At 39.9% G+C, this 14,740-nt stretch overlaps 1 protein-coding gene and 1 long non-coding RNA gene across 2 annotated transcripts; both read right to left on the reverse strand.

Annotated features, from left to right (window-relative positions):
* Positions 1-752: 752 nt before the first annotated feature.
* Positions 753-1,488, reverse strand: LOC308091825. The gene is made up of 3 exons (XR_013933744.1): positions 1,398-1,488; positions 1,134-1,251; positions 753-912 (listed from the first exon to the last, which is right to left on the reverse strand). It is a non-coding gene; the product is annotated as an uncharacterized lncRNA (long non-coding RNA).
* Positions 1,489-7,034: 5,546 nt separating this feature from the next.
* On the reverse strand, positions 7,035-14,511 carry LOC308091863 (apoptosis facilitator Bcl-2-like protein 14). Its single transcript, XM_080437604.1, has 6 exons — positions 14,368-14,511; positions 13,136-13,398; positions 12,546-12,653; positions 10,348-10,406; positions 9,949-10,215; positions 7,035-8,936 (listed from the first exon to the last, which is right to left on the reverse strand). Exons 2-6 carry the CDS (start codon positions 13,374-13,376, stop codon positions 8,901-8,903), a joined length of 711 nt encoding a protein of 236 aa, XP_080293730.1. The 5' UTR covers positions 13,377-13,398; positions 14,368-14,511; the 3' UTR covers positions 7,035-8,900.
* Positions 14,512-14,740: the final 229 nt, after the last annotated feature.

Below are 14,740 nucleotides of genomic sequence, written 5' to 3' on the forward strand. Positions count from 1 at the left end.
TCATTATGGCTGCTGACAACAACAGCGCAGAGGGAGGATTCATCGCCATTCAAAACCGTACTGCAAAATGCACCCATGTCGAATAGTGCACTGTCCATTATGCAAAGGGACAACTGGGCAATTTCAATCTGGCCAAATGTGATGTTTTGGTATTTGCTTGTCGTGTAGGGACAGCAGACGTCTCTGTGTCTACAGACTGAACTGTACTGTATAGGAGTCTCTGGCGGTGGCATTAATACAGTCTCAGAGGGTTTGGTATGTTTTCTCCCACAGCGGTCGTTGCGGTCCTGTGTGACAGCTCGCAGGTCACCAGCGGGTTGTGTCAAGGCCACCTTAGCCTCGGAAACCCATGCATTTTTTTTTGTTACAAAAAAGAAAAGCCTGGGGGAGCGATGCACGAACGATGGTCTTGGACCTTGTTATCTCCCTACCAATCAGAGTGCAGAGGGGCGTCGCTCTAAATTTGGTGACGTCAGCGTGTTCCGTGCACAGGCCGAGGGGGGGAGGGGAGGGGAGGCGGGGACATAGATTGGTGAATCAATAGGAAGCCACGCACAAATCCAGGCGGCTGTGTTTGGGTCCGCCCTTCAAGACCATGGATTGAGCTCGTAGCCTCAGGCTAAGGCCACCTTGAACTTTAGAAGAGTCGGACCGTTCCGGGGGTGCACTGGGGTGATGGAGGCCTCGCTGCTCTGGAGGCACAGCACAGCCTTTTGGGAAGAAAGGCTGACCCCCAACGGAGGCTTGGACACTATGATGGCAGGCTCAGAGGAGTAGTAGATGCTCTGGAGGATCCTCCGCTGAACTCCTGGGCTCCATCGGACGTCTCGCCGCTCCATGAGGTCCGGAGGGCGCTTATGTCACACTGGGGCGTCAGCAGGTTCTCTTCAGACGTACTGAAGTACTTTGAGCCTACAGAGATGAGTGGGACCCCAGCAAAACTTGTTAATATAGCATAAAAATCTGTTCAACCACTTTAAATCTAATACATTTGAAAATAGACGATCTACAAGGTCACAACGCGCCGCGATGTGAAACGTTGTGAGCTTGTAGATTGTCTATTATTTATTTTTTTAACTTCAAAAGATGTGAAAAATGTGGAATAGTCGATTGAGTTTTTTATGGATACTCACTCTTGGAATCGCTTCCCTTACGCAGGAAAGCCGGGCTGAAGACTTAATCTTGTTGGCGCTGAAACTGGAGCCACTGCTCATACTGTTCAGGCCAAGGGTGAGCAGAACGGGCAATCTCCTGAATGGCATAAAAATTACAAATGAAAGATGAAGTACAATAGATCCAGAGATTACACTTTTGTTAGTCATGTTAGTTGTGTAAAAAGAGCCCTGCAGATGTTATACAAGTGCAATATCATGTTAATTCTGTGCATTTTTCAGTACCTGGTGGCTCACACAGCTAGAGCATGCTTTGTGAATCCCAAAGATTCGAGCTTGAATCCAACTTGCAATTCTCGCAAGTCTCTTCTTGCAAGTTCTCTCCTCTCTCTGCTCTGGGGTTCTCTCCTCTCTCTGCAGTAGAAGGTCTGTCTCCTTACACTTTCCACTCTAAATAAAGGATATAAATGTCAAAAATAAACCCTAACAGCTCATGCAACCTAAGTAGACAAGTTCAGTTAAGTCCATCTGGTGTCAAATATATTACATTCTTTCATTTAGAATTTTATAACATTGTAAAATCTAAACAATTAGGATTGAGAAAGTAAATGTGTCATGACTTGTTAGATTACAGGTGACATTACATATAATTTCTTTATCAGAAATGTGAATGTTTTTCAGGCAACCACACTTACGTCTTGAGCTGGCAACAGATTGCTGGCCTCACTGCCCAACGCGGCTGGAACTGTCTTCATGAGGAACAGTGGTAACACACCTATTACACAAACCAGAACAAAAGGTCATTGATTAGTTGATCGACATATACTAATCAAACAACATTTTTTAAATCAAATGCGTTCTCCACCACAGCTTGGTGGAGACAACAGTAACAGGTGATTATCGTAAATTACAAGCTGTGGCCTTACTGTCCTCGCCCTAATAGCATATACATTCAATAATACGCTGCGAAAATAGCCGATCTGCAAGCTCACAACTGGAAGCTTGTAGATCAGCTATTTTTTGTGACGAGATTTGGTGTGGAGGGAAAAAAGGAGGTGGCCAAGTACAGATCCCTGGGGTACCCAGGTCAATGAAGTATAGGGTTTAAGTGGTTAACTGTCATTCTGTTGTCTAAATTGATGGCATAGATTAGAAATGAACTGTGATGTCTAGAGTCGTACCAAAGTCCTGAGAGTTCTCTATGTAGCACTGGATGACTGCTGTCTGCAGCTTGAGGCGTTGTTCTGTGGTGGCCATGTTCTCACTTCCCTCTCCAGAGGGAAGGATGTTGGGAGTCAAGACCACAGACAGGTTAAAGCTGTCCATCAAGTTCTCTGCACTCCTAGGGTAGGCACAAACAGCAACACAGAGTACAACAATTACAATCTGAATCCATTTATTGGCTAGGGAATTTGACTTGGTGCATTGATCTCACATGAAAAAATAAGCAAAATCTGGAAGAATATGAAGGTATACAAAAGTTAATAATATGCATAAAAGCAACGCTGACAATTGGGTCAGACCAAGTGTGAGCACTGCAGTATAGGCAATGTTAACAGGGACGTATATATAAAAATGATATACAAGTCATAATAGACCTGTCACGACTACAAACTTAAGTTGACGATTAATTGTCATACAAATAATTGCGATTAACGATTTAATTGTGGTTTTGGCATTGAACTTTGGAACATTATGGATAAAAAAAAGAATTAGGCTTCATAATAAAAAAATTGCACAGGGCAGATATGACAAATAACTTAAATATACAAAGAAACTGACACTAACTTTTTTTTTTATGTTAAAATAGCGGAAATAGCTGATCTACAAACACGTTGTACGCTTGTAGATCTCAATTTCAAGATCAGAAAACTGATTCTTGAAGGAAAGAATCTGTTCTTGAAGGTCAGACGGACGAAACATCATCAAATAAAGATTGAAATGCATATTATGGAGCTGGAATGTGTGGACATAATAATTTTGTATGTGTTTAATATTACATTTTCCATCCATAAGATTAAGCCATGAAATAAAACAATTCATTCATTTAAAAAGCTGGAGAACACACTTACCTCTTGGACACACTGTGGAGGAAGTCAAACAAGTAGCTCAGTACGCTGAGGTTTCTGTCAGGCAGTAGGCAAGACAGCAGCAATGTGGCGGCGGTGCGGTCTGCCTGGCTGGTCAGCTGCTGGGCTTTCAGGAAGGCTTCTTGCAACTTTGTGGGCAAGACGGCTTCTGGCAGCTCCCTAAAGAACTGCTTCACCAAGTCGGCCACAAGATGCGGCTTTGCCGTGGACAGACACTGCTCGCCTGCATCCAGCTTGACCTGATGAAACAATGCAAACCAGTTGTGTTTATTTATACTTCAACAGTGTCAGCGGGGCAGGGCTGTCACGACAATGGAATTTTACTTGTCGATTAATTGTCATAAAAATATTTATATATATATATATAATTGTGGTTATGGTATTGAACATTGGAACATATTTAAAAAATTACATTTCCGTTTGGCTTTTAAAGCAAAGATTAGGTCGCCAAATGAAAGCAAGGTCAACGTAACCCATCACTTACCCTGAGTGCTTTCCGAGCAGCAATGGCACTCGCCTTTCTGAACAGACCCTCTGTGTCTACGTGCTCCAATAGAGTCGTACAGGCATCAACGAGAAACCTGATAAAGCACACACATGAAAGAAAATTAGCAAAGAAATACAACATTAACTCTACTGACATCATTTGCTGCCTTTTTAAGACCGGGAACGCATCTGTGTCATTTTAGATTTTTTGCTATAACCATTATTTTATACTTGTGGGCTATTAAAAAATAGCAGATATACAAGTTCACTTAGTGCCGCGCTACAAGCTTGTAGATCTGCTATTTTTTTTTAAATCTTGAACATTTGTGCAAATCTTTGAATATATATATATATATATTTCTAAACATTTTTTTTACTAAAATATTTGCTTCTGGTGGTCCCTGTGTATTTCACAAATGTTCGCTTTAAATATATATATATTCATTTGCATACATTTTCACGATTTTGCACACATTTTCTGCTATTTTTGAATAGCCAAAGAAATCTAAAATGACACAGATACTTCCCGGTTAAACAAGCTGTCTCCACTTACCTTGGTACGGCTCCATGTTCAGTATTGTACTGAGGTAGGCTCTCCAGTGGTCGTCCGAAAACCTTCACCTAAGCGAGGAAAAATAAATTAAAAAAATATTTTTTTTATTTCACATGACAAATCGACAAATTATATAATCAATCACATTGATTGAATGTGCATTGCTCTCAAGCCCTCTCTAACATGTGATCTTTAATCTGGGATGAGTGAGTGTGCTTGGAGTTCAAGAGGTTTTAGACTAGTTTGTGCAGTGAAGTGTTCTCTGTGAAGGTTAGACTTTCCTTTGCCAGAGGCTGTCAGGTAACAAGGTGTAAATGTTTTCTTTTTTATTGGTTTTTTAATCAAATGGATAGACAGTTGGGCTAAGTATCCCTCCTCTGGATGTCAGTGGGTGTCATTTTACAAAACAAGTCCTATGTGGAGATTCACATTTTGTTTTTACCAAAACAGTCCATGTGCTTTTAAAAATATTATAGGATAAGGATAGTATATTCTATATACTACATTATATAATATAGTAGTAGTAAGGTTCCTGATAGGATAGAAAACCAGCAGTAGCTTGGCTCAAAACCAGCATTACCCTACTACTACATGGGTCCTCCTGATAGGATAGAAAACCAGCAGTACTAGTGGTCCACTTTGGCAGATTTCTTAAAAACTCAACATTATCAGTACCAAAAAAAAAAGAGTATGCTGTGATCATCATTGTTCAACAACTAGTCTTACTCACGGTTTGTAATGCAAACGTCGAGTAAAAATGACATGCTAACAAATTAACCCCGGTGGCTAAACAAACCCATATGCTAATGTTATCCAATCCAACATAACCGTTGGACCCGTTGATTCAGAGTCTGACACAACGTCAACGTTAGCTCTGGTCCATAGCGTCAGAAAGAGTTCTACTCCTTCTGACGCTATGGACCAGAGCTAACAAAAATGACACATTTAAGTAAACGACAACTGTGTTCCAGTCACTCACCTTGTTGGAAGATTTAGACTTGGTCCGTTTGGTTAATTTCTTCCAATCGACATTAATCCCATAGACGGCGTGGAGCTGCTGTGCAGCGAGCGACTTGGACAGGTTTCCAAGAACAGCTCTCTTTGGGTTCTCCACCTTAATCCACTGTTCAGTAACATTCAAAAACAGAAACCGTTACAAACTCGTTAGCTAAAAAGCAACGTGAAAAATGCACTTAAAGTTTAAAAGATTCACAATGTTTTCAGGTAAAAAAAAAAAGCACAACCAAAACCACAAACGATACCAAAAAGACTCAATCTCAATACATGTCGCTTATTACCGACCAGAACCAGATATTAAAGCTGGCAAAGCGTCGGTTCGGCGAGCGACGACAGCGAGGCTCCATCTTGTTGACGTTAAACCGGGCCCGAACAGGATGGATGGAGCCTCGCTGTCGTCGCCGAACCGACGCCTTGTCTGCTTTAATATCTGTTAAACCTGCATGCTAACGGCCCGGGAGAGCGTTACAACAAGCTAACTCTAGTTATTTTAAAATTAGTTTACTCACCGCATCGCTGGATTCCCCCTTGGACACGACGAAAACAGCGTTTTCCATTTTGTGATGATAATGTAATAATGTGTGATAATTGATAACAACAATTCACCAAAGTAAAAAGTTAGTAACTACAGCAGTAGCGAGTCAAACAGTTAACCGTTAACTAAACTACAGCAGTAGCGAGTCGAATGCTCTCCGTTGTGACAGTAAACACCGACTGACGCCTTACCGCCGCTGCTTCCAATATTAACGTTCACAAACGCCCGCGCCTCCTCCGATTGGCCGGCCGCCCGCGGAATGCACGCCGCTCATTGGTTGTTGAAGGATGCACATTGCGTCATTCGAAGGTGAGTGTACTGTGTAGCGTGTGTGGAAAATAGCCAATCTACAAGCTCACAAAGCTTAGCGTCAGCGTCACGTCATGAGCTTGTAGATCAGCTACTTTCCCGCACACGGGAAAACCGTGGCATTTTAGAGGTTTTAACTTTATTTAACAATGTTATACACACAATACAGTAGGTTTAAACATCAAAAATAAAATACAAACAAGAATTTATATTATATTAAATTAATATTATAAAAATATTAAATTGAAATGAATTTTTGGCAACTTTATGATTAAAAAAGATCATATTATTATATAATGATAACTATTATTGAATGCAGTTTAATATGTCCACAAATTCCTCTTCAAAGGCTACGTCAAGTCTAAAATACACACAGTGCAAACACACAAACGCAGTTCTAACATACAGATTTCCAGTGGTGGAGGAAACTAAAGTAACTAAGTACATTTACTCAATTACTGTACTTAAGTAAAATTTTTAAGTATTTTTACTTTACTGGAGTACTTCCAAGATTCAATACTTTTACTTCTACACTACCTTCTTCATTGCATTATTGATACTTTTACTTGAGTAAAACATTTGAGTACTTTTTCCACCACTGTTCAGAGCATAGACTGTTCAGAGGGACCTGACCGTGGACACGCCCACACCTCATCCAACGTGTTGAACCCTATTTTTAACTCTATGGTTGAACCCTAATCTCTCAAGAACAGATTCTGCTCAAGTGAGATAGTACAAACAGCAGAGGGCGCTGTTTTTCCTTCTCATTTGGTTCTGGGTTCCCAGATTGGTTGAACCCTAACCTCGCGTCACCAGTCTTTCCACCTCGGAGGAAAACTGGAAAACTGGACAGTAGTTTGGGGCCAGGGCGCCAGGCTGTCAGTCAGCTATGACGTCAGTACTGCGATGGTAGTACTGTGACGTCAGGCATGTCCATATATGGGCATTTTATCCAGACAGACCCTCAGAGAGACAATTTGCCTCTGAGATGTAGAGGAGTAGAAGTAAAAGTATTGAAGCACTGATTGAATTGATTGAAAATTGGAAATACTCGACTATAGTAAAAAAAATACCTCAAAATTGTACCTAAGTGCAGTACTTGAGTAAATGTACTTAGTTACTTTCCACCACTGAGAATAGAAACAAAAATAAGTAATCCCAGTACTACTAACCCCATGATTTGTGTGCATGGGGTTCTCATCTTAAACAAGCTGCGTGCTTAACTGAGTCTTCCAGTTTAGTAGACCTTGTATTGTGAATTTGTACTTCCATGTACTGTGATTCTCATGTCTTACTAAATAAAAGTACATCAATCAATCAAAACTCCTACCGATTTTGTCCAAACCTCACCCAAATTGGTACACATCTCTGTAGCCATGTGATGTATCTTTTTCGGATTCTATTCCGATACTACGGTTGGTTTTCAAAGCTGGAAGGGCCCGTTTTGCACGACATGCTTTGCACGCACACTCCCAGTAGGCCAAGGAAGAAACTCCACCCAATTGTTTTTCGAATCGGCCTGTTATAGCGGCACCATGAAACATATTTTTGCACAACACAATTTCTGTTACTACTCCTACAGATTTTATCCAAACCTCATGCAAATCGGTATGCTACAATATATTATATTATCTCTGTAGTCATGTGATCAAGACATCTGTCATATTTATTTTATTCCATTCCGATTGGCTATGATTGACTTCTAAAGTTTGTGGGCGTGGTCGTTTTGCACAAAATGCCACATCACTTTCCCACTAAGCAGAGAAAGAACCTCCATCCCACATTTTTTAAATCTCATGGTGGCGCTACAACAGCCCACTTTTCACGTTTTGGCCTATAACTCTTGAACCGTAGGTTGTACAATCTATCTTTTCCCCCTGGATTCCTTGGATCAATGATCCAGGGTTAATTTACTACCACTACTGTGTAAGAAACAAACATGCTATGATGTAAATGTTTGAGAGATCTTGTGGATTTGTACAGTTCACTCATGATATACATATATTTAAATATTCATGCATGAAAAAAAAGTGTAGGTGACACAATCACAAAGAAAAAGTGTATACAATGACTTTGTTCTTAAAGAAAACAAATGTTTGCTCATTTGTAAGTAAATGACACCATCTTTTGCAACAAAAACATATTTTCAGCTTTAAAAAAATAATTGTTTCATTAGTACAACCATACAATTCTCTAAAATGACAGAAAAATATAAAAATAGTGGGGAAAGAACAATGTACTATAGACAGAGATATCAATAGATATAACACTCTACTTCCACGTTCACAGCCACCTACTTTGCTGGGGCACCCAGTGATGCTTATTGCTTTGGATACCATAAACAATTAATCATATCGAACAGACGCCCTCATGGATTGACTACTTCCGCTTTTGTGTTCGACACAAATGCTCAGTTTAGCTATGAATGGAAATGTCTTCTTTACATTTATTTCTATGACTATAGAGCAGCATTTTTCTCCCATTTGATCGCATACAGAAGAACTGTTTTTAGTTTTTTATTATTTGGAATGTTATTTAATAGTGGGTTCCAACCCTACAGTGAGAAAATTTGAGTCTGGTTGTGGAAGTAACTGAAAGCCACAGACATGATCTGGACTTATAGTCTCAAGACTGCAATCACCCTTGTGGAGGGGTGTGCACATAAAACAGCTCATAACATTCATACATTACATTGCACTCATTTTGAAATGTTGGTAGTACAATCATTTTTGTCTGTGGGAAGAACGTGGGCTTCTTCGGAATGGTGTGTCTGGATGAAACCGGAGATTCCAGCGGTTTTAATCAACATCTTCACTACTGCTAACCACAGCATCCTAGATGAGACACAGAGAATTACACATTCAGAAATGTCTTATAGGGGGCATGCACAACACACTGGTAGCTAACCAGTCGACCCCAACCCTGCAAACATTATCAGTTTGATTCTGACTGGATACCTTATGTTTTTTTTAAATTAAAGAATCACATATTCACATAATCACAAGAGCTATACAAAAAAACAGGCTGGCTACAGTATAGCCTATGAGTCACAATGTGAAGCGTTGTGAACTTGTACTTTTTTCAATGAGTGACACCGTCGTACGATGGAGTAAATTAAAGGGAAATGTCAATGATTTTCAAATCCCATTGTACTGATGTGAGTAGAATAATAGTGTGGCAAAAAAAATACCCTGTTTTATGTGTATGTAAATTATGACCTTTACATACATGTTTCATGTTATAACATATGGAAGAGAGAGGGAGTCCCGCACACCGTCTTCACTTATAAAGAGGTTTTTATTTAGGATGCAACGTTTCGGCCGCTTGGACCTTCATCAGTCGTTTTATGTTATAACATAAAACGACGTTATCGTTTTGTGATGTCGACAACAAATACACAAGACAGGGTATTTTTTGCCACACTTGATTATTGATATCACATCAGCAAAATCGATGGTTTACCTTTTAAGCATATAACAATGAAAATACATGAACAGTAGGACAATTCTGTGCAGGCCAGGGTGCAGCCAATTAATCAGATTTCCACACTCATTTCACCTAATGCTCTGTATTGCACAATGGCAATATTACCTGGCTACCAGTGCAATTTGTCAAAACAGTCATTAAAGATTAAAGCTTATGAAACAGCTGTAACAAACAGCTGAAATGTATAGGCTCTTTTCCCCAAAATCTCATTTTTTTCAAGTGCGTCTTGGAACTACAGAAGAGACCCCACACACCTTGTTAAGTTGGTCTCTTTTCTGTTCGTTTTTTGTTCAGGCATATGAAAAACATAAATCTGATCTGAATACGAAAATAAGTCGATGTGATCTCAAGGTCACTCACCCAGCCTCCTTGCTGCTGGACCCAAGCGGAGTAGTACTGTTGGACGTATTGTGCCCCAAAGACGAGCGCTCTCCTCCTAGGAATGACGTCCAGCGCTGACAGCCTGTTGGTCACCTCGAAGGCCCAGGCGATCTGCTGCTTATTGGGTGCAACTGCACAGCCCCTGGGGGCCACCAGGGCATGGAGGATAGAGGTAGTCACCCTCTCAAACAGGCTGTAGTTGAGGGACTGCTGGATCTTTTGCAGCAAGGCCTTGTCCTTCTTGAACTGTATTGACAGGTAAGAGAAGAGACATGAAGTACAGTCATGACAGTGACGTGAAATGCATGTGGACAGTTAAGACATGTAGGGATGCATATGGCCTATCCCTTAATTGACATCACACACACCCCTACCTACCTTCTCATCCAGCTGATCCCCAGATTTCTTAAGCAACTCCACAAGTTCCTTTATGATATCTGCAGAAGCACAGCAATCACATACTGTAATATCCAATTCACTTGTATCAAAACTTTAACAAGGAAACACAGAGGTGTACAGTTTTTCCCAAACAGTGGGTTGGGACCCATCTTTGGGTCAAGGACATATTTTGATGGGTCGCAAGTAAATATTCCTTTTTTTTCTTCCTTCTTCCAAAAAAAAAATTCTTAAAAAGAACGAAAAAATCTAACATTTTCCATAAAGAAATTCCATAAATTGAAGAAATAAAAATCAAAACTTTTAAGAAGTATTGAAAATAGCAGATATACAAGCTCACAATGTGTTGCATTGGATCGGCTATTTTTACTAGTTCTGGCCCCCAGCAGACATCAAATTTCTCTTTTGGGTCTCAGAGCTAAAATGTTTGGGAACCACTGCACTAGATGACCTGCATGGCTCATAGTTTTTCATTTTGGCCTTTAGGCTCCCTCTGGTGGATACATTTGCAGACAGGGTGACATACACATACTGTAGGTATCCTCATTACAATAGTTTTACAATCACTTGGAAGCTCAACAAAATTTGAATAACCTAGTGCTTTTTTGCATGTAGCTCACATGGGTTTGCAGAACTGAGAAATGCAATACAAATATGCCTATAAGAGCTGCTCAGGGATTAAAGCAAAAACAAGTCATGATTTGAGTCTTGAGTCCTCCACAATAGCGCTGTGTCTCCTAAACAACTAGCACAATATGTATAATTATGTTTCGGTAATTATCATTCTAAACCTCTTGCTATACAGCCAACCAGTTAAAGAAATTGCAGATTGATGCTTTAACCTTCATGAAATATCTGAGACCATTAGTGTGTTATGGAAGATGCTTCTGAACACCAACTTGCAATTTAACCAATAGAACATGTATTCTATTGCAAGTTTGTTTGACCTATTCTCTTACACTGAAATCAGGCATGGCAACTGAGAATCCATGGTGCTACAGTTTTACAGCCAACTGATCTGCATGGATAAAGGAAGAGTGGGCACCGCAATGTTAAATTGGCTAATCTTTCCAAAATGTAAAAAAAAAAGGAAAATGGTCTGAAGTAGATTATACATGATTTGAACTTGCATGTTACATCATTATCAGACCTAGATTTACCTTTCAACTTCTTGTTTATGTCCATAATGACTGGCAATCCATAGGTTTTGTAGCAATTGTAGAAATATTAGGCCTTAAATGTCAAATGTTCAAATAATCTTTTTCTACATTTTGGAAGAAAATAGCCAGTTTAACATTGAGGTCAGGTGCCCACTCTTCCAGTTATCAGCTGCATGGGCCGAGTGAGATGGATGTGAGTGGACTTGTGAGAGAGGAATAGGCAGAAATGTATAAAAAAGTAATTTCTCTTCCGTTATATTGCCTCTTCCAACATAATCTCAACCGTTCTAAAGAAGTAATGCTAGACTAGCCTTACTAGCACAGCCAGTTCTGCAATAGACAGTGCACAAGCCTTTTTTCCATTGGCGTCATATAGTGTCCTAGAAATTCGGTCCTAGGACTTCAAGTTGTGGTCATTAAACTGCAGCCTCCAGTATGGCAGGACTATGCTACTTACAAGAGTCACAAGGACCCGAGTTTGAATATGACTCCCATCATGTCATACATGTCTATTCGCACTTCTCTCGGTTTCGTGTCTCTTTACGCTCTCTTGTCTAAGCAAAAAATAACCTTTAAATAAAATGCAACTAGCAAAGCCATTTCATACCCTTCATTCAACACCATACCGCTCAATACTACAAAATGAATGTGAGAATGTAAAATCGATTACTCAGGTTTTCTAGAATTAATGATACAGAACAAAAACTCTGCCTTAAGAGCTAGAAAGATAATAGTCACTCACTTGTTTACACATAATAAGCATAATTGTATTACACAACTCTTTCGTCACTAAACAAAAATTATTTATTTTCAACTAAGAAATAGGTCAATGTGACATTTTTGTCAGTACTGTCACTAGGATAACTTTGTATATAGCTTACTTCCTGTACCTTAAAGTGGCGCCAATTCTTACAAATTGTGAGTCAGGACATGATTTGATTCTAAAGCCTGATTTACATTTTGTACAATGGAATATAAATCAAGCATAATGTTGTGGTTCCCTATGCAAGTGATACCCACCATCATCCGTTCCATCTGACTCGAGGTCATTTTCATAATCATCTTCTTGAATCAGTGTACTATCAGCAATCTGAACCAGGTGGTCTGTTACTCTGCCCAAGGTGCTGCCTACAGATGCATGAACAGAAATACACACAGAATCAAACCTTCAGCTGCAATATTAATGCACATAATGATAAATATACAGTAACAGCAGTTTGTTCCTCTGGCCGCTCTGTTCACATCGCCATCATCAGTTGTCTGCATAAACACACACGCACGCACACACACACACACACACAAGTGCACACAAGCATGGCCACTGCACGCGCGTGTGCTTGTGTATGCCATACACACAATTGCACACACAGACACACACACACCCACACACACACACATATGCACTTTTGAGTCCTTAAGTGGTTGTCATGGCATACTGTTATTTTCCCAAATATTGTTAATGATCATTTCTAATCTGTGAAATTTGTCAAGGCAGATTTCCCTCACAGGTGAGGTGCAAATATTTTAAGTTAAAACACGAAATAGTGCTTTTTTAATTAGTAGATCCTGATTAAATAGATTGTGTTCTAGTTTCTGTTGAAATAACCTACCAGGAAGTCCAATTGTATCATCCATGAGTATCCTCCTACATTGTACTTTGATGGGCTTTCCCATGAGAACATTTCCTGAGAACTGAGCATGGTCCTGATTCTTGGAGTTTGCAGGACCTTGGTGCACTATGGGAAACCTCTGTTGTATCCTCGTGGCGCAGTACGCCTCGAGCAACCGGTACTCCTCAGATTCCTCCATCGACTCGTCCAAACTGGCCCCTCCATTTCCCCAGCTCTCCATTTGACCAGCTGAGAGGCACAAACTGTAAAGACACATCAAATTTAACATGTTACTTAATTCTGTTTTTGGTCAAAACTGGTGTTGCTCTGATTAAGAAAATGTAGGGCCTACTTAGACTCCAGCAAAGGAAGTTTTTGGTCTTGTTCAATTGCATGAATTGAACAAATGCATAGAGTCCTCACTCATGGAATTGCATGAATACCATACAAAACGTGCACATTTGAATTATATTGTATGATGACAGTACTGTACAACCCAATGGCCTGTCTGACTCTTTGACATCCGTGAAACCCACCAACCTAAACTATCTCTGAAAAGATATGTAAAAAGGTATAGCCATGTAGTATATCAATATATAACAATATATAGATCAACAACCAACAATATATTGTTGTTGATTTTGTAAATCAACAATCCGATTTAATTAGTTTCACTTTCAACATAGTGTATTTCACTCTAAGGTAGGCTAATCAACATGCATCAAAAACAAATATGATAGGCTACATTCTAGGCAGGTGTGTCTAAAATATAAGTCACATCTACATATTCTAGAGTGGAATATCTCCTCTGGAGATAGTCAAAAACAACACTGTCCGTGCGCTTTTATCTCTGCAAGAAACATGATCAGACTTCGTCCATAGATAGACTAGATATGATATGATATGACGATGATCACAGCCTGTGTACAAACGTTAAAGAAAGAAAGCATGTGATCTCGCAATAGCATGCCGCAAATTATATTGACTTCTTTTAAAAGCTCACAACAGTTTTAATGCGTCTAAAGACACAGACAGAAAAAGATAGGCATAACACCGGCATTTGACTATCCATTAGCATTTACTGTAGGCTAAAGCAAGTATGCAAACCACCGGGAGAAGATACATGTTGTTACCACTCTGCTCGCAAAACCCACACGAGATCAAGTCAGAGCATTAAACAGTCTGTATGAGTGAGGAAAGAGAGTGTCTCATGAATGTCAACGTCTACTCACTGTGTCAAAACCAGCTTGGTATAAATGCAACACTGCTCCCCAGGTCACCATTTACTGTAACCTAGTAGTACGTCTTCCATTATAGCTTGTGTTGTCTTCAGGGAACTAACTGTTGAAAGTTCTAACTTCCCCCTTCCGCTTGCACGCACACGCAGTCTACGCCTACTGCCACTGGTGATATGCCCGGACATTTCTCGGTAGTGGACAAATTATGGCATATTACAGTAACAACACCGGCACCATTCAATGGTAGTCTACACATACAGTGATTCTCCCTTTTGACTTGAATAGCTGTAGAATACAACTCTCGTAGACGTATGATTCTGACGTTTTCAATCTACGAGAGTTGTAGGGTTCACCCCCCATGGACACA

The sequence above is a fragment of the Gymnoscopelus braueri genome, assembly GCF_963280865.1.
Source record: "Gymnoscopelus braueri genome assembly, chromosome: 9".
NCBI classification, from domain to species: domain Eukaryota; kingdom Metazoa; phylum Chordata; class Actinopteri; order Myctophiformes; family Myctophidae; genus Gymnoscopelus; species Gymnoscopelus braueri.